General features: G+C 40.5%; 1 protein-coding gene across 1 annotated transcript in view; it reads left to right on the top strand.

Annotated features, from left to right (window-relative positions):
- The window catches only part of HS6ST2 (heparan sulfate 6-O-sulfotransferase 2), a 332785-nt gene extending 307954 nt beyond the window's left edge, over positions 1-24831 (top strand). The window contains exon 3 of the mRNA XM_037146369.2: positions 21755-24831. Within this exon, the coding sequence (XP_037002264.2) occupies positions 21755-22652 (898 nt within the window). The 3' untranslated portion in view covers positions 22653-24831. The remainder of the gene's footprint in view (positions 1-21754) is intronic.
- Positions 24832-25149: the final 318 nt, after the last annotated feature.

Here is a 25149-nt window from a genome sequence, read left to right as displayed (position 1 = left end):
GGATGCTTCAGCTGTGGACATCATGAAGAAGGAAGCCTTGAGAAGACAGTCCTATTTGGAGAGACAGGTAGAGAAGAGAAGAGAGTGTTGTGCCTGGGGGTCCAGCATAAAAAAAAAAGCAGGAGGTAGCAAAATGATGACAGAGAGGAAGAGTTTGGTTTGGTTAGAATATGGGGTAGGTTTGAGGATGGGAGGCAGGGATGGGTGATGCGGACTCTGTCCTATGGATTTCGTATGTTGTGGATGCAACAAACAAATTCACATGAACTACTGAAGTCCTATGGAGAAAAAGGGACAGCATGGCCACTCTCTGAGAAAGAGAGAGCACCTTGACCCTTGCCTGGACAGGCTTTTATTGCTTTCTAATAGCATGCATCAAAGAAGGTTTTCATTCATTATGCTCAGGTTTCCTTTAGGTGATTACTTTTACAGATAACAAAGGAAAGGATGTTACTGATTACTTCTTACAGATTAACAAGGAAAAATGTTGCAAATGCAAGGAAACGATAAGAGTGATTGGTCTGGTTACACTCTGACCTTGGGAGAATTAGCACAAACTTCAGGAAGTTAGTTTAAAGATATGCAGTAAGCTTTTGCTGCTTCAGCTCAGGGGGAAGAAGTTTTAGCCAGAGCAAGCCTCAAAGCAGCCTAAGGTATAATGCAGGCCTTGTTTCCCACGGGAAAGCTGATCCTTGGGTTCTGCTTCCTGTGTGTTGACATGTAGCTATCAGTTTTCCAGTAGGGCTGGGCTACATTTGCCATTTCATGTGAATAGGTTCCCTATAGATGGGTGGGGTGGGGGGCCAAAGTAGGGTGAAAATGGAGACAACTGTACTTGAACAACAATAAAAAAACCCAAAAAATAAAAAAGAGAAAAAACTGAAATATATATATATATATATATATATATATATATATATATATATATATATATATATAGTAGTTCATGTTCAGGGGATCAGTGATAGGATGGAGTGTAAGACTGGACCAGTAACTTACTGATAAATCATGGACATGATTCATCTAAAATTCAGCCTGTTAATTTTCCCTGCAAAGCCTTTTTCTTTACCATTTGCACCTTTACTTTTACATTTACTTTTAAACCAGAGATTTCTGACAGGACCTTAATGCTGACAGAATTCTAAGGCAGTCAAGTTTGATTTTGGTGTCCTCAATTTTTCTTTTCAGCCTTCTTTTTCTTCCTCAAAACTCAGTACCTATTTCTATACATTCCCTACACACCCTTTTCCTGTCTTGAATGTGAGACCTGATTATTAAATCCATAGGAGGGATATCTTAGAGGTCATTTACAGCCTCCCCCATCTAAATGACTGGTAAGTCTTAATAACTTACGGCCCTCTAACCCTTATACCCTGCCCTCCAGACACACAGGAGTCAGATTCTAAAAACCAAAGGAACAAACCCCACATTGTGGCTTTCTGACCTACCATGGGAGGAAGGGGCTGTGCTCCCAGCACCCCTGAAAACCATGCCACCTCACAAGGCTGGCCCTGGTTGCAAGTCCAGTTAGGATATTGCAGAGAGCTCTGAATTGCTTCATGCAAAATTCCTTTCATTTTCAAATAAATGAGCAAAGTGTCATGGGGTAGTGAAATGAGTCTGAATGTCTAGACATGGCTTTCAGACGTATGTAACTTGATCACTTAGTAGCTGTGTGACCTTTCACATCTCTGTGCACTAATATATGCACCTATGAAATGGATTGGACCTATGTATTTCACAGGCATGTTGTGAGGATCTAATGAGAGAGGAAGAAAACATGCCTTGCTTAAAAAAATTATTACCATAGATATGTTTTTAAGAGGACAAAGAGGGTGTTGTGCTTTCAAGAAGGTTAGGAATAATAGACTTGTAATCCTTGCAAAGGAACTTAGAAATACAAGTATTTCACATTTAGAACCTCAAAGGTGACCCACTTGTCATCTGACATATGCGTGGTACACTGAAATGCATTAACACCAGCCTTTCCAAAATGTACCTGCCCATATTTCAACTGTCAATGTATTCTTCCCATCAAACAACAGGTGAAGGTCGATGTATTCTCTGCATACATATTTCTAGTCACACCTTGACTTGTGAATGTTAAATGGAAGGAGCTAAGGTAGGAGAACAACAAGACTTCAAAAATAGCTCTAGGGAGATAAATCTTGTTTTAACTTAGGATGTGTTCATGACTGATTCATGATTCTGAAAAGGAAAAGAAGTTTGATCAGAACTGTCACCAAATGCCCTCATTTTAAATTTCTGTGCTTTCTTTAAGCAGAAAGGAACAGGCTTCCTGATTGTGACTATTGAGTAGACTTTCAGCTGCATGCAATGGCCAGTCACCTACAAACTGATTTCAGGAAGGCTTCCTACCTCATAGCATTTGCCCTGTTGCTGCCAGAAATTCTCCCCTAACTGAAGAGCATGAAGCATTGCCCCTTAGAGTATGCCTTTCTAAAACGGAAATCCTTATGGTGGTTCTAGATGTATAACACCTTGATGAAAAGAATTTTTCTAATCACTGTTCCTTCTAGATCTAAGATTTTGAGTAGCCTAAGTCAAGAAACTCCAGTAAAAAAAAAAAAGTGAAGAGGTATAGGACAGAGTATGAAGATCAGAGGACAACATATTCTGACCACAATGAAGGAGAAAAGAAATATTACCTAAGCATGGGATTTCAGGATTAAATGGAGATATGTTTGAAGGGAAGGGACTTTCTTCACCCTGTTAGGAGGCATTATGTGTACAGCAGTTTCTCCTGGCTGGAGAACACCAAAACTAGGGTTTCAGGACGTGCAGGAAGTCAGAGAAAAGGTAGTGTTGGGAATAAGGGGCCTATGTGGCTTGGGGAATAATGCTCTTGGGCTCTGATTAGTGATGAATGACCTGGGAAGATGAGCTGATATACAATGAGGTGGAAGAGGGCAGAAAGGTGCATCCTGAGCAATTCCAGGTGTCATGGTAGACATTCCATCAACTGATCCACCAGTCTGCATTCTCATAAAGGGCTTGGCCCTGTGCTGAGAGATAGGAAAGTTACCCAGTAGTCTTGACCTTTAAGAAATGTACAACTTGGTTAAGAAAACAAAACATGACATGCATTTGGGGCTTAATATGCAACAGAGAATGGTGGGGAAAACAATGAATTGAGTTAGGAGACTAGGCTTCTGGCCCTAGACCCCTTGCTGATTAGTTCTGTATCCTTGGGCAAGTCACTTTCTCTGAAGTTCAAGTTCCTCATCTGAAAAGTGGTAATTCATTGTGTTGTATTATGTAATTCAAGGGAGTGTGTGAGAAAATAAAGAAATAAGAATGGTGAGCCATTCACCATTTCATGTGAAACTTCTGATTGTTACTCTCACCTGGCTTCCCTCCCTCATTTTCCACCCTCTTCTTTCTTTCTCCCAGGCTCTGATATCAAAGGATTTTCTTTAGATGACCTTTCTGAAAAAACACTGTGGGAAAGGGGATGTTATTTAGCATAATCATCAATGGTTTAAATCCAACTTGCTGGGTCACTATCTCTGATAATTAACCTCAACTGCATGGAGAAAAGCCAAGCCAGGAGGGAGATCTCTGTAGGTTGTACATGTAGCATGCAAGTGAATCTGAATCCCCATGTGAATGGGGCCTTCAAAGTGAATGATTAATGGAAGAGTCTGAGGATGGTGCCACCCTCCAGCATTTGCCTTAAGTTGGGAAATTGGAGTCAGTGGGACTACTCTCAGCCCGAGCATTTGTTTTTAGTCCTTCTTTATGGCTTTTGAATCTTACACTGGTGAATAAAGGAGTTTCTCCCAAACAAGAAAGCTGCATTTTCCTGAAGCTGATCATGGTTTATTTGTCACCTTGAGCATTATATTCTGAAACCTGAGGAAGTTAGACCCTGGGTTTTGGTTCACGACTCTGCCACAAATGGGTCATGTGACCCCTATCATTCATCTCTGGACATTAGTATGATTGTTGGTAAACAGATTGGACCAAGTGACTTCTGAAAGGCCTGCCAGCCTTGCTACTCTGCAAAATATGAGTCTTTTGCCTTCAACTGTGTGTGGTTCCCACCCATTTCCTTCACAGAAGCATTGCCTTTCATCAGGTAGGCCAGTTTACACACCTAGAACATGGCTGTCAACCATCTAGAAAGCAGTCCAGAGCTCAGTCTATGCATGGAGGGAGCAAGCTATGGAGTACTCTCAGGTTTCTTGCTCAATCAACTGCTCCCCACTGTGACTATATGATGGCCACACTCCTCCTCAGTAACAGATAGGGTCCCATTCTGAACAAGATGGTGCTTGTAAAATGCCATTAAAGAATTTGCACTCTGTCAAAAATATTGGGATGTTTATGCTTTCACTAACCAAATGGAACAATGACTTATATTTCACAAAATACAAACTTCTCTGATTTCATGTGCTGTAAGCTTTCCCACTCTGGCACAGTTTGGGAAGGTACAAAATATCTTTTTTCTGTAGAACTCAGGATGTTACAGTGTGATATTCACTTGAAACCTGAAAGAGCATTCTGTGACTGGTGAGGGGATGGGGTGGCCACTTGGCCCCCTAAACTTCCAAGTGCTAAAAAACTCATTCCAAGATAGGTTCTCTTTTTGCCTTAAATGGGAAACAGTTGTAGCCAGTGGTTTTTTTTTTCTGAAAAATAACCGCTGCTGCACAGAACTTACAGAATTTTTGTAAGCTTTTAGCGCTAACAGAACCTTCAAAATTATTTTCTGCTCAAGTGGGATCTTGTAGTCTTTGGTGCTCCTTCCTGTACTCACTCTAATGTGACATAGGATTATTTTTTAGGTAGAGATGTTAATTAGGTGGGAAATTAGTGAGGTTTCCTTCCATTCATAAAGTTATGACTATAAAGAAACAGGCTGTGCCTGGTACTGTATGTAATGCTTATTTCTACACACATTCAGCATAATCTTGTTATCTAGTAGTTGTAACTTTTATAGTCTGACTACCTGCAGAAGAAACTCTCCCTTGGGAAAATAGGCATGACCCTGCCAGCCCTTGAAACTCTTAATAGCTACAATTCCTTACTGTTTAAATGGTTAACAAGGTCTGTTTCCCCCACAGGGTTTGCACTTCATCTCTCTCATCACCTTAAAACAATATTAGAGCTCATTAAAATCAACCTGGGATTCAAGAAAGGCAGCCTTCATTTAGGGATAACATTTCCCCTGTGCTGTTCTGGAAAATAGCACAATGGCTGAGAGCAGGCATTTATCTTGACTAGCTTGCCTCTAATGACTTCTCCAAAGCAAGTGGAGGTGCCTACTCCCAGACAGCACATATACAGCAGACCCAGGTGAACAAGTGCAACTGGCTACAGACTGCTCTAAATTATCTTAAATGGTATTTATTGACTGCCTACCATGTAAAAAAAGCCCTGTTACCAGATTCCTTGTCTTTGTGTAGGTCCCTAGAAAAATGATTCTATGTGTCTCAGACTTCTTGCAGTCTGGAGATTGCAAAGGAGCCAGCTATCTGCTTTCCTCATCTGTGGAATGGGAAGCTTGGGCTAAAATGGTTGCCAACTGCATCCAACTCTGACATGCTCAGATCCCATCACTAAGGCTTTCTAATGGGTCCAACAAAACCACATAATTAGCCCTTCCATTCACATCCTGGCATACTCAACCATGTCTTACTTCAAATATTCCTCTCTGGCCAGGCCAGTTGTGCCCTTGGCCTGTGGCTCCTGAGGCTGAGCACAGTGAGCACACACACACTGGAGACTCAGACATGTCTAGAAGTGAGGATACGAAAGCCAAATAGGGCATCAGCCAAGGCTGATGCACAGTGGGCAAGATTTGGGCTCAGGAGTCACACAGACCTCACAGACATTCACTAACTCTGTGATTTCAAGACTGTTAAATTTATAGATAGATGATTGATACATAGATATGTATATGATTTTATCTTCATTGAGACCCATGGTTTCCCCACATTATAAATGAGAAAAACAAAACCAGAGAGAGTTTAAGTTATTTTCCCAAGCTGACACAGCTAGTAACTACTAGGGCTGCAATTTGAACCCAGGTACTCTGGCTCTAGAGTAGCACAGTCTAACAGAAGTATAATGTAAGCCACATTTATAATTTTGAATCTTTTAATAGCCACATTAAAGAGGTTAACAAGGTCTGTTTCCCCCACAGGGAAGAAAATACAGGTGCATTAAATTTAATATTATATTTTACTTAAACTAATAGAAATATTATCATTTCAACATATAGTGAGTATAAGTAATAATTAATTAATGTGATATTTTATATTTCTGTCAGTCTTGGAAATCTTAGTACATGTGTTTGACAACACTTAAAGCACTTAGTTTGGACTAGCCATATTTCAAGGGGCTCAGTAACCATATGTGGCTGGTGGCTATATTGATTATACTGGATCTTTTTAATCATCACATTCACTGTGCCTAAAATGAAAACATTAGCACTAGTTTAATAGGGTCTTGTGAGGAATCATCTACTATAGTGCCTGGCACAATGCAATTGCCCTGTTACATCATAGTGTTTATTAGTAGCTCCTCTGCTGTGCTGTTTGCTCATGTCATAATGCCTCTTACCTTACCTACCACACAGCTACTTAAACCTTTTCTATCCTTTAGGGCCTGATTAGCTTTCTCCTCCTGCCTGAAACCTGCCTTGATTACCATAGCACACAGTAAACTTTCTCCTCTCTGACTCATTTTGCACATATTTTAGCCCTTCACTATAGTCAAACTTTATGTCCCTCCACGAATTGTGGTTTTGTCCTCCCAACTTAATTCTAAGCTCTTTGAGAGCAGGTGCCCATACACATATGGCTTTCTCATTACTGTTCCCATACTGCTCCAACTGTGGCAATTTTGGTGTGACTCAGAGTTGGTACTTTGATCATGGATTGATTGACTATCTGTCTTAAATCCAAGGCCAAACCCCTCAACTCTAGGGCTAAATGAATGCTATATCTCCAACCCTGAACTCCAGGGATAAATGAATGTTATATCTCCAACTTCTGCATATCTATTTCTGAATTGAATGTCATGAAGCTACCAGTTTTATTATTAATCGAGACCTTGAACATGGAAATTTTTATAGTGCATGTACTTTCCAATAAAAAGACAGAACAGGAACAGTACATTCCAATGACAAGAGATCCTAGGGATGTTCATCTTAAGAGCAAGAGATTAACCATGGTAACCCCTGTGGTGGCACCTGGGCATTTCCCAAGTCTCTTTCTGTCCCTTGGGCGTTTAAGTTTACCACTTCTCACTCTGCCCACTCTTTTATAGGAAGGAAGAGAACCAACCCCTCTTCACCTCCTGATGCCAGTTCTAAGGGGATAACAGTTGGAGGGGAATGCTGCTTAGAAATACTCAGGAGGCTGAGAAGTACCATGCAGAGAGGGAGACGTCCCTGGAAGGGAAGTCAGGGCACCTGAGTTTTTTAATTGGTGGCATAGCTGATCTTCATGATACATGGACAAATCATACCTCCTCCTGGAACGCTAGCTTCCTATTCTATACGCTGAAGGGGTTTTTCTGTAGCAGTTCTTTCCACCTCAAAAAACACACCTAATATTAATGAACTGAGACTCACAAAATAATTTCAGAATGCAAAATATTTCAGGGGGCATTGTAAGCTGCAAACTTTTCATGTTGCCAAGCAATTGAGTCAGCTCTGGGTGAAGGCTGGTAACTTTGGATCATAAACCTTGGAATTTCACATCTTGTTAAAGAAATTAGTTTTGTCATTGTTTGCAAAAGTCCCAGATTTATGTACTTTGGAGCCTACTGGGCTTTGGGAAGGAAGAACGCTAGATTCTTTTTAAAAGAGGTAAATATCACCAGGACTTACTATGTGAAAAATTCCACATTGGGTTTCCTTTTCAATAAAGAAGAAAACATAATTTTCCTGCTTTGTAAAAGAATGAGAAGAATGGCATAAAAATATCCTTCTAGTTATTGAAAGCCCATTTATGCTCTGCTTAAATTCCCCTCACAATATACAAGATACACAACACACAAGATAGGTTAAATTTCAGTTAACCAGAGGGAGGAAATCAATTAATTAAGGTGTTAATAAAGATATTACCTTATAAACATGGAACTACTCCCTTGGGTGAGAGAGGAAGAATAGTAGAAAACCACTGCAAAAGAACTGAATAGCTTGTTTGGTGGGTACAAAGACATTTAGCCTCTTTCAAGTTGGTTTGATGTCCAGTATTTGCTTGGAATGATTATGCCTTGTTAAGAACTTTAGTCAATCCATTAAAAGAACTAGTTAACATCTTAGCTGTCTTACAGATCAATGGACTCCCAAGGATTGGTCTTGCTCCCCACATCTCTTGGGTTGTTCAGGGGTGCCTGACCTAACCATGAACCCACAGCATCAACTTACAGAGGAGAGGGAGAGGTTCAGTGTCCAGATTATTTAGGTCTCCCTAATGTTGTGAAGACAATTAAATGAAATCATGGGTGACATTGCTATAAGTAACCCTTTCTATGTGAAGGTGGAAGCTCCCCATTCTCACCAGATAAAGCATGACTACTAAGCCACAAGACCATTTGGACAAATGTGCCAAAAACAACATATTTAGTTGAGCATCTACCCACTTCAAAGTGGTCCCCTCTCGAAGACCTACACTTCTTTCATGAGGCTGCCGTCACTGCTGATCACAGTGTTTACAGAAGTCTTCTTTGGGGACTGCCAGTATATGAGTCATACAAGAAAAGCAGTTAAAATCACAACTCCAGGGCTTGAGGGGTCAAATTTTTCATTTGATTCAATTAACTATACTTCTCTTTAGTCTGTGTTCATGTATTAATGTTGTTTGATCTGAAAACCGTCCTTCTTGCTTTGACCAAGTCATTTATATGCAACACAAGGATCCATGCTGTTGGTTTATACCTCATTAACTGAGGAAGGAGACCAGACCTTCAGCATTAATGATTCAATGTCATATATAACTCCCACTGCTTGGAGACTTTACTTACAACCACCTACTACAGTTCTTATTTTTTTAACACTCATCATTGATTCAAGAACAAGATGTGGAAAGGCTGAACTTTAAAAAAAGTACAACTAAGCTACAGGTATAAAATGTTCCCTCCTATTGATTTGGGCTAAGAATTTTTTACCTTTCTTAAATTAACTTTTTATTGATCACTCCTATGACCTTAACTAGTATAGTTTTGCTGGACTTCTTCCATAAAAATGTCTTTGATATTTATTCCCCTTTGAGTAATGCAGGAAGAACCTTATTCTGGCCTTTTGTGAACCAGTTGCCTTAAAGTAAATGTTTATAGCGTGATCCTCATAACTTTGCTCAGGCAAAGATCTCTGGGATTTCTTTGGACCAAAATGGGCATCTTTAGGGCTTGTCCAAGGAGTAAAGTGAGGTGCTCAGACTTGCTCTTGGGAGCTAATTTGGCTTGTCCACACTCTGGGTACTCCCTGTGATCTCTGAGAGACTTTTGATCTCTGAAGCCGTATATGTGGGACAATGATTCTCAAACTCAACCATGTGTGTGCATCAGAATTTCCTAAAGAGATTGTTCACACAGATTGCCAAGATCAAACCCTGAGTTTCTGCTTCAATACATGGTCAAGAATGTATATTTCTAACAAGGTGCTAAGTGATGCTGATGCTTCCAGTTCTGGGGCTACAATTTGAGAATCATATCTTTAGTTTGTTTTTGGAGGCAGAAGTCACAGGTTTGTGACCCAGGACTAGACTTGGGAAGAATACATGTTCTGGAGTCAGAGATAACCAGGTTCAAGTCTAAGCACCCCTACTTAACTTTTAACATGGCGTTGAGTCAGTTCATTTCTCTCTGAGTCTCAGTTTCTGCCTCCTTGAAATGGCAGCAATATTATCTGATTCACAGTATTTTTGGAAGTTAATGTATAACTGCCAGGTGCAAACACCCCTAGCTCCTGGCAATTGGTATAAGGAAGTGCAGTCTCTCAACAGCCTAATGCTTCCTCTTAATGCAGGTTAGTAAACTCCTTCAGGTGTGGTTTATTTGCTGTCTTAGGTAAATAACAAACACAAAGACAGGGTCTACTAAAAACACAGGCCTTCAGCCCAGGAATATTCTTTTCATGTAGAGTGATTCCCAAGGGCCACTGGCCACTTGTGACTTCTGGGCAAAATCTTGCCTCTCTTAGGGCCTTGATTTCCCCATCTCTAAAGTGAAGGGTTTGACCTAGATGTTTTTCTTCTTGTTCTGACAGTCTAGGATTGTGTGGCTTAGAACTTAGGTACTCATTGCAAATAAAGTACTGTTAAAATAAAATGAAAAAATGTGGTTCTTTTTATCCAGTTACTTACATTTAATATCCTTAAACTCCTTAGCCCTTTTTACCAGTGGGATGATGCATAGAAAAACAGGGGCAGCTGCTAAATATTACTAGATCTCCTTCACAGCTAGACCTCCTCAAAATATCCATCACAGATACAAAATGGTATATCTTTATTTAATAGTGACATCTAGTGGCTTTTCCTCATCAAAGAAAAATATATGCACTTTCCTAGCTTATCCTAAATTCTGCTGCTTTTGCTGCACATGTTCATTCCACAATCTTTTATTAATCAATTATTTTATGTCAAACATTGTGCCTGGCTCAGAGGAGATTATGTTGATAAATGATGCATGGCCCCTGCCCTCCCAGGGTTCATGTTATTATTGGGGAAGCAGAAAAATCACTTTACAATCTCAGCACATCGTGATAAATGCTACGGTGGGAGAATACCAGTGTAGTTGGAGCAAAGGAATATGAGGGCAGTTAAACCTTCACAGGAATGTCAAGGAAGGTTTCATAAAGGAGGCAATCATAGAGTTGAGTTTTAAAGTTTTCCAGATAACCTACAAAAGACAGGCAGGAGCCATGTAAAAGTACCTGTGACCAATTTGGAAAATTAATATCATTTCTACATACCTGGGACATAGAATATTGATCAGAGTTTCTCAACCTTGACAACTTTTGATATTTGGTTGAGTAATTCTTTGCATTGTAGCATGATTAGCAACATCCTGAAACCTGACCCACTAGATGCCATTAATACTTGTCCCCCAATTGTGATGAGCAAATGTCTCCAGATATTGACAAATGTCTGAGATTCAGAGGAGGGAAAGGGGAGTTGGAAAACCATTCAGGAAAAGGAGGAAGATGTGCAACACAGATAAAGGTGGAGAGAAAGAAAAATGGTTGCCAGCTCCCATGAGGCTGTGTCTACCATGTAGAAGAGAATGGACTTCATAACATAGTTGATTAGGAGCCACTGACAGGTCCTAACTAGGGAATGAGAAGTCAGATATCTGCTGTATAGGGGTGTGGAATGGATTCGAGAGTGGAGTCAGTGGGATGGGCCAGAATGCTGCTGCAGTGACCCAGTAGAGAAGTGATGAGAGCCTGACATCAGGCAGCGGAAAGGATGGATTTGAGAGCTATGAAAAACCAGAGACAGCATGACTTGAGGAAGGTTCAGATGTTAGACATGGGCAAGACTGAGGAGTCAAGGTGGCCCCTAGGTTTCTTGCTCAAACAACATTGGTTGCTATTGTTGTTTCCTCAGTTACTTATCAATAAGAGGAGAAAACTGGCCTAGCCTTGTACAGGGTAGCAAACCTTTCACTGTGTTCAGCCTGTAAAGGCAACAGAAGTAAAAAAAAAAATCCCCAAAACAACAACAAAAACAATGGCCATTAGATTAATCCAGGTAACTGATGGGGAGTTATGACTTCAATTTAAAGATGTGACTCCTGGTCATCTAAATTAAGTAACATGTTTGGTCACAAGATAATTTTGTCCAAATACTATGAACTGAAACAGGCTGAGTGATTTTCCTGTGGTTGAACTTGGCTCACTAGTGTAAAATTAAATCAGCCCATTCATCAGCAGTCTTCGGGTTTATGTCAACCTGAAAGATTTCCCAAAACTGCCCTAGACCTACTTTCACCTGCATTTTTATTGTTTTGATCCCTGCCTGGATATGGCCATGGTAGAAAAGAGTTACAAGATATGGTGATGGTATTGGAGGATATAATAAAAATCTAGGTATGTTTTGACAAGCTCAGATTTACTCTAACAGAAATACAGAACCACAGGTAAACTGCATCAGTGTAGGGGAACGTAAATTGTGTTTCAGAATGGCATATTGTGAATGAAAGAATTTAGTTGACTGTGTGTCAGTGGTGCGGCATGTCTGCTAAAAAAAGGCCAATATGATATGAGACCACATGGAGAAATGGTGTCAAGAATGAGGGAGGGGATAGATTATCTCCACTTGTTGCTTGTCAGATTATGCCTGGAGGACATGTTCCAATAAAGTGGGATATATTTAGAGGTAAACAAGAGGACAGTGAGGGGACTCTAAGCTGGGTAGAGAATAGTGAAAAACCATGTTTAGCATAAAGAAGAAGAACCTTGCGGTATTAAATGTTGTCTTTTATTTCTTTACATTTATTTATTTGTAGAGAGGAGATAGGAGGAAGAAAGAGATGGAGAGAAATATTGATGTGAGAGAGAAACATCAATTGATTGCCTGTCAGGCATGCCCTGACCAGGGTCCAAACCCACAACCCAGGCAGGTGCCCTCACTAGGAATCAAACTGGTGACCTTTGACTTTGTAAAATGATGCCCCACCAAATGAGCCACACTGGTCAGCGCAGTGCTGTCTTTTAAATTCCTGAAGCTACATGTGTGGAATTAAATACCAAAATCTAAATAGGTCCTCACAGTCTGAAACTATCACTTTTTGCTGACAATTCCATATCTTTATTTTAGCCCAGATTACTGAGTATTAGATCTGTTCATTCAAGTCTGTCTTTAAGTGACCCTTAGGTACTTCAAAACTTCTGCCAGAGCCTGATAGGCATCCTTAGCCTGTTTTCCTTCCTTTCCCCTGCATTCATTTTGTCACCAAGTGTTGTTAATTCAACCTCTAAAATATTTCTCTAATATGCTCACCTTCATTGGTCTTGTTTTCTTTTTTTTTCATTTTTTTATTGTTGTTCAATTATAGTTGTTCCTATTTTCCCCCATTACTCTCACCTGCCCTACCCAATCCCCACATTTGATCCTGTTTTCCTTTTCCTGTTTATACATGTTCCTTGACTTGACCCTTCCCCTGTTATCCTCCTCCCTCCTCACTTCTGGTTACTGTCAGTTTGTTCTTTATTTCCACGTTGATGGTTATATTTTGCTTGCTTGTTAGTTTTATTGATTAGGTTCCACTTATAGGTAAGATCATACAATATTTGTCTTTCACCACCTGGCTTATTTCACTTAGCACAATACTCTCCAGTTACACCGGGAAGACAAACAATCCAATTAAAAATTGAGCAAAAGACCTAAACAGACACTTCTCCAAGGAGGAGGGCCCAGAGACATACGAAAAGATGCTCAGCATCACTAACCATCAGAGAGATGCAAATTAAAACTACAATGAAATACCACTTCACAACAATCAGAAAGGCCATCATAAGCAAATCAGCAAACAGTTAAGTGCTGGGGAGGTTGTAGAGAAAAGGGAACCCTAGTGCACTGTTGGTGGGATTTCCTCAACAAACTAAAAATGGAACTGCCTTTTGACCCATTGGTCTTGTTTTCTATGGTAACCTGAATTAATTTCCCTAATTTCATCTTCACACACTGTACACAGTGATTGTTCTAAAACACAGATCTCTTCATGTTACTTCCCTGCTTAAGACCTTTCAAAGGCCTCCCTGTTGCCTATAGAAATCTAAATTCTTAAATATGGCATCTGTTGCCTTCCACAACCAGGTTCATTACTACTTCTTTATGCTCAATTCCTGCCACGACTGTAATTCCTAGTAAGATGTTTTTAATGCACCTCCTTCACATACAACAGGCTAGTTTATGCCTCTGTGCTTTTGCTTATGCTAATCTTCCTGTCTAATCTTTTGTTTCTCTCTTCTTGCCTCATCGAATTCTTACTTGTTTTTCAAAATAAAGCCACAGAAACTCTTCCTCTATTGTGAGGTTAGCCTAAGAATCACTGCAAGTTGCTTTCATTGTGCCTCATACTTGCTCTAACATTAAAAGCATATTATATTGAAATGCTCTTCTTAGGTTCCCACCTCTCACCCCCATCAGTGACCCCCATCCCTGTCACATTAGGTGCTTGAACTGAACTGACCTCTGGAAAAGGCACAAGTCTCTGTGCCCTTAAGGTTGGGCTTTCATGCCCTCATTTTCAGTGGGTGGTAAGACTTTTCTTCTGGCAATTCTGTAACAACTCTTTTCTCAGAAGAATGACTGTCCTAGATTCTTTGTCCAGCTAAAACTCCCAGGTATTATCCTTACCTGCCTTCCCAATTACAATCCATTATGCAATTTGGGAGGTCACTGGACACTCCCAGAGACCTGCCTTTCAGCAGATCTTCCTTTTAACACATGAGATAATTTTTTTCCATAGTTTCCAGTCTTTCATTTTTTTATTTTTTATTTTTATTTTTATTGATTATGCTGTTACAGTTGTTCTATTCCCCCTTTATTCCCCTCCTCCCTACCCCTCATCCCCACCATTACCCCCCCTTTAGTTTATGACCATGTGTCTCAAGTCCTTTAGATTCTATATTTCCCATGCTATTCTTGCCCCCCCCCATTTTCTATCTACTGTGTATGTTACTTATTTTCTGTACCTTCTCCCCCCTTCTCCTCCTCCCACTCCCCTGTTGCTAACCCTCCTTGAGATCTTCATTTCTATGTTTCCACTCCTGATCTAGCTGTCCTTTTAGTTTGCTTTCGTTTTAGGTGTGGTTGTTAATAACTGTGAGTTTGTTGTCCTTTCACTGTTCATGTTCCTTTAACTTCTTTTTCTTAGATAAGTCCCTTTAACATTTCCTATAATAAGGGCTTGGTGATGATGAACTCCTTGAATTTGATCTTCTCTGAGAAGCACTTTATCTGTCCTTCCATTTTAAATGAAAGTTTTGCTGGATAGAGCAATCTTGGATGTAGGTCTTTAGATTTCATGACTTGGAATACCTCTTTCCAGCCCCTTCTTGCCTGGAGGGTCTCTTTTGAGAAATCCGCTGACAGTCTGATGGGGACTCCTTTATAGGTGATTGTCCCCTTAGCTCTTGCTGCTTCTAGGATTCTGTCCTTCATTTTAATTTTGGCTAATGTAATTATGATGTGCCTTGGTGTGTTCCTTCTTGGGTCCAACTTCTTCGGTACTCTCTGAGCTTCCTGGATTTCCTGGAAGTCTATTTCCTTTGCCAGATTGGGGAAGTTCTCCTTTATTATTTGTTCAAATAAGTTTTCCACTGGTGGCTGTGCCTTTCCCCCTTCTGGTACCCCTATAATTCGGATGTTGGAGCGTTTAAAGATGTCCTGGAGGTTCCTAAGACTCTCCTCATTTCTTTGAATTCTTGCTTCTTGACTCTTTTCTGTTTGGCCATTATTTGCTTTCTTCTGGTCCACTCCATTGATTTGAGTCCCAGTTGCCTTTTCATCGCTATTGGTTTCCTGTGCAATTCCATTCATTTCAATTAGTTTCGCCTTCATATATTTGTCTAATTTTTCAGTATAATCAACCAGTTCTGTGAGGATCCTGATCACCAATGTTTTAAACTGTGCGTCTGTGAGTTTTGCTATTTCTTCATCGCTTAGATCTATTGGCTCTGGGGCTCTGAGATCCTCCTGCACCATTCTTGGTCTGTTCGGGCCCTTTAAGTGTGAGAAGCGGCGCCTTGGATTCCCAGGTCACTGGGTTGTGACGCTGTATGTGGGGGCGTGGTCAGAGCGGGGAAATGGCGGCTCCCTCTGCTGTTTCTCACAGCTGGGTGCGGAGGAGCAGCGCCTTAGGTGTTTCACCAGGGCCGGGCCACTCAGAGTCACTGGGTTATGACGCTGTATGTGGAGGTGGGATCAGAGCAGGGAAATGGCGGCGCCCTCCACTGCCGCTTGCCGTGGGGACCTGCCGGCTGGGTCCAACCGCCCACTCCCTCGCCTGTCCACCCGCGCACAAATGCGCGACCTCAGTCAACACGCAGCCCCGCTGCCCCGCTGTCTCCCCCGCAGTCGCTCGCCTGGTCGCTCGCTCAGTCGCTCACTAGGTCCGACTCTGCACCTGGATTCCGCAGGCCTGAGTCCGTCTGACCGAGACCTCCTGTGCAACCCTGCTCCGCTAGCCGCTGGTTTCGCCCCTTACCGGTCAGGCTGAAGAATTTGTTGTTAACGGACTTCCGAAAAGTTCAATTTTCCGTGTTCTGGCTGTGTTTTCTGTTGCTAATATTTAGTTTTCTCTAATCTTGGTTGTGTGAGAAGGCACGGCATATCCACCTATGCCTCCATCTTGGCGGAAGTCCCCACATGAGATAATTTTTTAAGCAGCATCAAGTCTCCCTAGGTATGGCAGTCTAGGCCTCCAGGCCTAGTTTTTCTGGAAGAACAAGGCTGTAGGCAATCACTGAATCTCCAGAGCTATTGTCATCTGAATGTGGGGTAAATGTAATCGCTGGGGCAATGTGTGTGTGTGCACGTACACCTATGTGTAGGCTCCTCTAATTTCTCTTGCTGCCATAATAAGCCCTACAGACTAAGGCTGCCAACACTGGTCTGCCCTCATCTCATATGGGCACTGGGGATCTTCAAGTGAAATAAGTCATACATCCAGAACATGAGAGACTCTCTGAATGTCTGTCTCTGCTTTTCTGTGGTGCTTATTTTCTCTCTCAGTGTGGGAATGGTACTTACAAATTATTGGTCCTGACACTAACTCTGGTAGTTGTGATCCATCTGCTCTGAAGAGTTGTTAGAAAGGAGAGCCTCAGACTGGCACCAGGCTGCACTCTAGGACTTACCAGAAGATGTCACTGTAGGCTTCAATCAGTAAAGCATACTGATTTAAGGAGGACTGTTAGCTGAGCATGAAGGTGACTCTACTAGGGTGATTTAAAACGCGTGTCAGACCTCATTATAATGCATAGTTGGAAAAAGTGGTTGAAAGATTAATCCAAATGTGTCACTGAACTTCATAAATTTCTTTTTTCTCAAATAATCAGACTAATTGCCACTAAACTATCACCTGAGGTCTAGCATAAAGGCTCGATAAATATATACCGAATGAATGAATGAATGAATGAGTGAATACCAAAACTAGGAGTAGAAGGTAGAAGCCCACGGGAATAGTTGCAACTTTTGTTGCTAAAGGCTGCTGGGAAACAAAAGCTCCTACTCATTAGCACTGCATCTTTACTGAGATGAATTTTACTGGCGCCAGCTAAGTCAGACCCTAAGAAAAGCAGTGACCCATTCATTGTTTAATAACATGTTATTTAGCTTTCACATCTTTGTGTATTTTCACTTTTCTTCTTGTGATCGATTTGTAGTTTGATAGTATTATGGCCAGAGAAGATTCTTGATATGATTTTAATCTTTTTAAATTTGTTGAGACTTGTTTTGTATCCTAGTGTGTGGTTTATCCTAGAAAACATTACCTGTGCACTTGAAAAGTATATATATTCTGCTGCTTTGGGATGAAATGCTCTGAAGATATCAATTAAATCCATTTGATCTAGTGTGTCATTTAAGGCTGCTCTCTCCTTGTTGATTCTCTGTTTGGAAGATCTATCCATTGAAGTTGATATACAATGGAATATAATCAACCACAAAAAAGAAGAAATTTGTACCTTTTGTAACAGCATGGATGGATCAGAGTAACATTATGCTAAGTGAAAAGGCCACTCAGAGAAAGACAAATACTATACGATTTCACTCATATGCGGAATCTAATGAACAAACTGAACAAGCAAAATAGAGACAGACTCATAGATAAAGAGCAAGATGACAGCTATTGGTGGGTTAGGGAGTAGAAGGCTCAAGCAACAAAAAAGGACTCAGAGACATACAGTAAAATTACATTAAAAAGTCATAGTCATACATTAAAAAAAAGAAAGAAAAAGAGTGAGATAGGTGAAGGTGACCTTGGCTCCCTCTCTATCCTCACTCCCGAGTGCTTCTGTGTCCATGCTTGTTTATTCCAGAAAAAAATATATTTAAGGTTATTTAAAAATTCTTTTTTAAAAAATTTTTTATTGATTATGCTGTTACAGTTGTTCTATTCCCCCTTTCATTCCCCTCCACCCTACCCCCCATCCCCACCATTACCCCCTCTTTAGTTTATGACCATGTGTCTCAAGTCCTTTAGATTCTATATTTCCCATGCTATTCTTCCCCCCCCCATCTATTTTCTATCTACTGTTTATGCTACTTATTTTCTATACCTTCTCCCCCCTTCTCCTCCTCCCACTCCCCTGTTGCTAACCCTCCTTGAGATCTTCATTTCTATGTTTCCACTCCTGATCTAGCTGTCCTTTTAGTTTGCTTTTGTTTTAGGTGTGGTTGTTAATAACTGTGAGTTTGTTGTCCTTTCACTGTTCATGTTCCTTTAACTTCTTTTTCTTAGATAAGTCTCTTTAACATTTCATATAATAAGGGCTTGGTGATGATGAACTCCTTGAATTTGATCTTCTCTGAGAAGCACTTTATCTGTCCTTCCATTCTAAATGAAAGTTTTGCTGGATAGAGCAATCTTCGTTGTAGGTCTTTAGATTTCATGACTTGGAATACCTCTTTCCAGCCCCTTCTTGCCTGTAAGGTCTCTTTTGAGAAATCCGCTGACAGTCTGATGGGGACTCCTTTGTAGGTGATTGTCCCCTTAGCTCTTGTTGCTTCTAGGATTCTCTCCTTCATTTTAATCTTTGCTAATGTAATGATGATGTACCTTGGTGTGTTCCTTCTTGGGTCCAACTTCTTTGGTACTCTCTGAGCTTCCTGGATTTCCTGGAAGTCTATTTCCTTTGCCAGATTGGGGAAGTTCTCCTTTATTATTTGTTCAAATAAGTTTTCCACTGGTGGCTGTGCCTTTCCCCCTTCTGGTACCCCTATAATTCGGATGTTGGAGCGTTTAAAGATGTCCTGGAGGTTCCTAAGACTCTCCTCATTTCTTTGAATTCTTGCTTCTTGACTCTTTTCTGTTTGGCCATTATTTGCTTTCTTCTGGTCCACTCCATTGATTTGAGTCCCAGTTTCCTTTTCATCGCTATTGGTGTCCTGTGCAATTCCATTCATTTCAATTAGTTTCGCCTTCATATATTTTTCTAATTTGTGGGTATAATCAACCAGTTCTGTGAGGATCCTGATGACCAGTGTTTTAAACTGTGCGTCTGAGAGTTTTGCTATTTCTTCATAGCTTAGATCTATAGGCTCTGGGGCTTTGAGATCTTCCTGCGCCATTTTTGGTCTGTTCGGGCCCTTTAAGTGTGAGAAGCGGCGCCTTGGACTCCCAGGTCACTGGGTTGTGATGCTGTATGTGGGGGCGTGGTCAGAGCTGGGAAATGGCGACCCCCTCTGCTGTTTTGTGCCACTGGGTGAGGAGCAGTGCCTGAGGTGGTTCCCCTGGGCCGGGCCACTAAGAGTCGCTGGGTTATGACGCTGTATGTGGAGGTGGGGTCAGAGCAGGGAAATGGCAGCATTCTCCACTGCCGCTTGCCGCGGGCCCCACTGGGCCCCGCCAGGCCCCGGTCCAACCGCCCACTCCCTCGCCTGTCCACCCGCGCACAAATGCGCGACCATAGTCAACGTGCAGCACCGCTCCTCCGCTGTCTCCTCCGCGGTCGCTCGCCTGGTCACTCACTAGGTTCAACCCTGCGCCTGGATTCTGCATGCCTGAGTCCATCTGACCAAGTCCTCTTGGGCAACCCCGCTTCACCAGCCGCTGGTTTCGCCCCTTACCGGTCCGGCTGAAGAATTTGTTGTTAACGGACTTCCAAAAAGTTCAATTTTCCGTGTTCTGGCTGTGTTTTCTGTTGCTAATATTTAGTTGTCTCTAAACTTGGTTGTGTGAGAAGGCACGGCACATCTAAAAATTCTTTTATGTGATTTTTGAAAGGCACATGGGAGATTTTCCAGAGTTTTTATATGACCAATCATATCCTTCTTTGTTTCCAGCTTCTCCAGAATAGTTAATTAAATAAACAATTAAAGGAGTTATTGAGATTCTGCTTTGTACCATGTATAAAGGCCAAAGTACAAAGCTGGGATGGATGGGATGAGAGTTCTAGAAGAATAGCACAGAACCCTTGTCTAAACATACTTTAAGCAGAAATACAAACATGCAATTGCAGTATAGTGTCAAAAGTGTTTTAACACAGACTAAGTGTGGAAGTGCTATGTGACTCAGGGAAGAGGCCATGGCTGGCAGCAAGGGTTGTGATAAATTTTCTCAGAAGAGAGATAGTATTTGGGCTGGAATTGGAAATACAAGTAGAATTTTCCAATGAAATAAAGAGGGTCGCACCCACCAGATAGAGGAAACACCATGAACAGAATAGAAGTCAGTGGGAGAGCTCCCAGAGTACTCACGTTGCTCAAAGCCCAAGACTTTGAAGAAATGTTTCTTCAGAGGACATCAGCCCACATAGTCAGTTGGGTGATTGAATCGGTTCCTCTGTGCTCCTCATGGATGTGTACAGAACCACCACTATCTCATATGGGAATGAAAAAAACTTCAGAAAAAGATACAAGCCATTCCCCAGATTTTCTTTAAGGAACTGAGTGTTAATATTCAGAGTTTATTATTCTTTTCCTTGAATAATATGCCTTTCCATTACTTCATCTTTCATCCACTGAACCTAAGCATAAACTCATTTCTTATTAAAAGCTCACCCCAAGATTGTTCTCCCCTGTGTATACCTGATCACATCAGACACCTTAATATTTCTGGGGTGTGGTGATTGTATGTACACCTGCTGTATATAGGGGGTGTGATTGCGTGATTTAAATATTTGCTAGTTTGCTATTTCAACAAACAATTTTATTAGTTAGCAGTTTTTAAATGAACAGAGCCACATAGTTAAGCCTCCATTCTTGCTGGCATCCAGGTGTTCTTTTGGTGGGTAAAGAAAAGGGGCATTTTGATACTGGTAGAGTTAACTTTCCTATCCTGGGAAAATTATGTGAGCAAAGACTGAAACCAAGGTAGTTGCTTGCATATATGCCATTGGCAGATACCATGTCTATTTCAGTCAGTGCTTAACCACAATGTTTACTTCTGGAGGTACTGAGCTGGTCTGCCTATCTCTACATTCCACTTCCATGATATATGAACCATGATGTTATGGCAACAGCCAAAATCCAAGATATCACATCAGATACTCTATCAGCGAAGTTTTATTTTTTAGTTAGATATCCTGATTAGACTGGATATTGGGGAAAAAGTATTTGTATACCTAGTGAGAAATATTAGAATTTGTGTTCACTTATCAATTCCATGTCACCTCAGTAAGCACTTCCACTGAGTCTCTATTTCATGATCAGTTTGTGGGGGGTTTTGGGTTGGGGTGTGAAATAAAATGGTTGCTTACTTTGCAAATGGGGTTATTCAAAGGATGTTGTATGTGGTTGGAGAGAGAGAAACAGAGCACAAGGGGGAGGGGGAAGAAAAAAGGGGGGAGTGAAGAAGGACAAGGCCAATGTCTTAGGTCTAAACTTTTCATACCAGCAAGTTGGGTGAAAGGATTAGCTATCTGGATAGGCTAGTGAAACTCAGAGAGTACAGCACAATTTACAGGACAAATGCCACCAGATCTCCATCATTCCCCCTTTTGCTTTCCTTACTGGCCAGTGAACATTGCATATCCCATGGACCTCCCTGTTGCCACTTATGTCACCTACACCCCTCACTGTTGGTCTTTGTACTTTTTCCATAGAAACTTCCACTATATCACCATCCTCCGAGACCCAGTGTCCCGGTACTTGAGTGAGTGGAGGCATGTCCAGAGAGGGGCGACATGGAAAGCATCACTGCATGTCTGCGATGGAAGGCCCCCAACCTCTGAAGAGCTGCCCAGCTGCTACACTGGTGATGACTGGTCCGGCTGCCCACTGAAAGAGTTCATGGACTGTCCCTATAATCTAGCCAACAATCGCCAGGTGCGCATGCTCTCTGACTTGACCCTAGTAGGCTGCTACAACCTCTCTGTCATGCCCGAAAAGCAAAGAAACAAGGTCCTCCTGGAAAGTGCCAAATCGAATCTGAAGCACATGGCATTTTTTGGCTTAACTGAGTTTCAGCGGAAGACTCAGTATCTGTTTGAGAAAACCTTCAACATGAACTTTATTTCACCATTTACCCAATATAATACCACTAGGGCATCTAGTGTAGAGATCAATGAGGAAATCCAAAAGCGTATTGAAGGGCTGAATTTTCTGGATATGGAATTGTACAGCTATGCAAAAGATCTCTTTTTGCAAAGGTATCAGTTTATGAGGCAGAAGGAACATCAGGAAGCTAGGCGGAAACGTCAGGAGCAACGCAAATTTCTGAAGGGAAGGTTCCTTCAGACCCATTTCCAGAGCCAGAGTCAGGTCCAGAGCCAGAATATGAATCAGAATCAGAGTCAGAAGCCAAATCTGAACGTAAATCAAAATGTGACCCAGAATCTGATTCAAAATCTGCTTCAGAATCTGACTCAGAGTTCAAGTCAGAATGCAAGCCAGAAAGAGAACCTGGAAAACCAGAAGCAGAACACAGGCCAAGAGCAGAGCGATAGCAACACCAGCAATGGCACCAATGATTACATAGGCAATGTAGAGAAATGGCGTTAAATGGCCAAAGGCTTTTAAAAGCACACTCCTCCCAAAGCGCCGGTAAGAATATGGCCAATTTGAAAAGATGAGCGTGTTCAAACACATCTTGCTTCCCTAAGCTTGGAAGCTGAAAAAAGTTAAAATGTTGCCTTTACAGTTGCCTTTCAATTAAATGTTATACTGTGCGTGGGTATAACAAATTTCAATATGTAATTAAATTGTCTTTTTTTTGGTTTGTTGGGATATTTATAAACTCCAAAAGCCAAATCCGACTCACCAGATATTGCTCTTTAGATATATTAAGAGATTCTCAAATTACTTATGAAAACAAAATGGGGCCATTTAATACCACTAAACATGAACTTCAAATTATTTATGATGCACTATTAAAACTCAATCTTACAAGCAAATTTTTAGGGGTAAGCATGAATATAAACATTTTTTAAAAACTAAAATTAAAATAAACAACCTTTTATTTTCTTCTGATTTTTAACAGGGAAGCTATTTAAATAGAATAAGAAGTGATGATAAATTTTACCAAACTGTAGAAAATGAAAAGTTTCTCTCCCAAACATGGGTAGTTTTATGTAAAAATATTGGCTTTTCAAGTAAAACAGGACTCATATCTTGCTACTTAAGAGATGTTTAAAATTTTAAACTTTTTCTACCTTCTATTCCTTGAAGGTTTTAAACAGGGTGTATCTCATATTAACAAAACATTTTTTTTCTAAATGGAATACCAATGGAAAGATCTGATTTACAGACACTTTCTGGGCACTGTAATTTCAACACTTCTGGAATCTTTTTGGCATTGCCTCTTTTTCATTTGAAGGCTTCTGAGTTGTGCTCATTCCAAATTAATCCATTTATAGAATCTTCATCATCTAAATGGTGTGTTGCTGAATTTATTGTGATATATAACCCTGAATAGAAGTCAGGATTTTCTATAGAATTGTCTTATCAATATTTGTGTTGTGAGGTCCTTATCAAGAAACTCTTGAACAGGATAATGTGCTAAAAAATATTGCTGAAGTTATTCTTGATCAAGTAGAATTGAACCCAAATGTGAATTAATTATTATTTACTCTGTACATTTTTACTGTGATGTTTCCAGATGGGCTGGCTATATGTAGCCCATTAATTCTTTTTTGTGTTGACAGATTGTAGACAAGTACAAGAGAAAAACATGGTAGAATAAGCATTAGGATAGCCAGAGTTATTCACTAACACCAAAAGCTGTACCTCGATATTTTGGGTTAACCCTCTACCAGGTTTTATTTTAAGAAAGAACCAAAGGAAACACTGTGCTGCAATGAGGTTAAGTATCAGCATAAAGGTTGAGGAAAATGATTTAGTATTGTAAGTCTATACATAAATACTTTTAGGGTACTTATTATAAATTGAGAAAAGCTAAAAAAAAGTACATAGCCCACTGTACTATGAAACATTGTAATTTGAGGAAGCTTCATTTTACAGATTTTGCTGTACTTTTTAAAGAATTTACACTAACCCCCTGGCTGTCAATCAGACAAGGCAATGGAAGTGGCATTTATGTTTTCAAGAGGGCCATGCTTAGAAGTATGATCATAAGTCATATCTTGTACAATCTGCTCATTTGCATGATCTTGTTTCATTTGTAATAATATGGCCACAAGCTGGACAAGAAGCTGAGTATTTGAGTTTAAAATGAAATTTTCATGACTTTGAATGTGTATCAAAATATCTAAGTTTTGCTTTGTCTGACAGTATTGCAGTCCTGAGAATTCTGAGAGCTGAAAAACTAAAAGGAATTTTTAAAAAACAAACATGCCTTGAAGTGAAAGTGTTTTAGAGTGAAACTATTTTGTGTACATTGCGTTTTTAAAATATTCTTTAGATCACTGTGGTATTTCAATATTGTTTAGTTTTAATTGATAATGTTTGCTTTTTAAACTAATAGTTACAATTAGAAAGCAGGATGAAGCCTGAGCCAGTGGAAAAGCTTGTTACAGAAAATCATTTTGTGTTGTTGCCGTGGTGTGCATGATTTGCAAAGATTAAGTGCATTTTTGTCTGTACTGATTATTGTATATAAGCGATGTTATAAATATACTTTTTGTCAGCATCATGTCAGTCCCGTGATTTTAACTGCAAACATCTGTCCAATGGTGTAGCTTTACAAACCATTCACTGATTTTGTGTAATTTAACAAGAGATATGAAATAAAGTTTAAATTGCAGTCTCTGAGTAATTTTATTATTTCATCTGAGGTTTGCAGCCTCTAGACATTATGACTTCACAGACAGAATTCTCTTTTCTCAAGTTTTTCCTTTTCCTCTTGCCCACCAGATATGGAAATGAGACAACCCATCCTAATCTATCCCACTAAAATGGCCTTAGCTTTGGGGGCTTCCCTCTGGGAATCCATACTCTTTCCTCTTTTGAGTAAACGAAGTTGTCAATGAAAGACAAAAGTTTGCCATGTATTTTAGTCACCTCGAAGTGCTATAACAAAATACCACAAACTGGGTGGCTT

Source organism: Artibeus jamaicensis, unplaced genomic scaffold, assembly GCF_021234435.1.
Source record: "Artibeus jamaicensis isolate MK-2021 breed Jamaican fruit bat unplaced genomic scaffold, CSHL_Jam_final contig_240, whole genome shotgun sequence".
NCBI lineage: Eukaryota > Metazoa > Chordata > Mammalia > Chiroptera > Phyllostomidae > Artibeus > Artibeus jamaicensis.
Note: the sequence above shows the minus strand (reverse complement) of the source record. Positions and strands in the feature narration are given on the sequence as shown.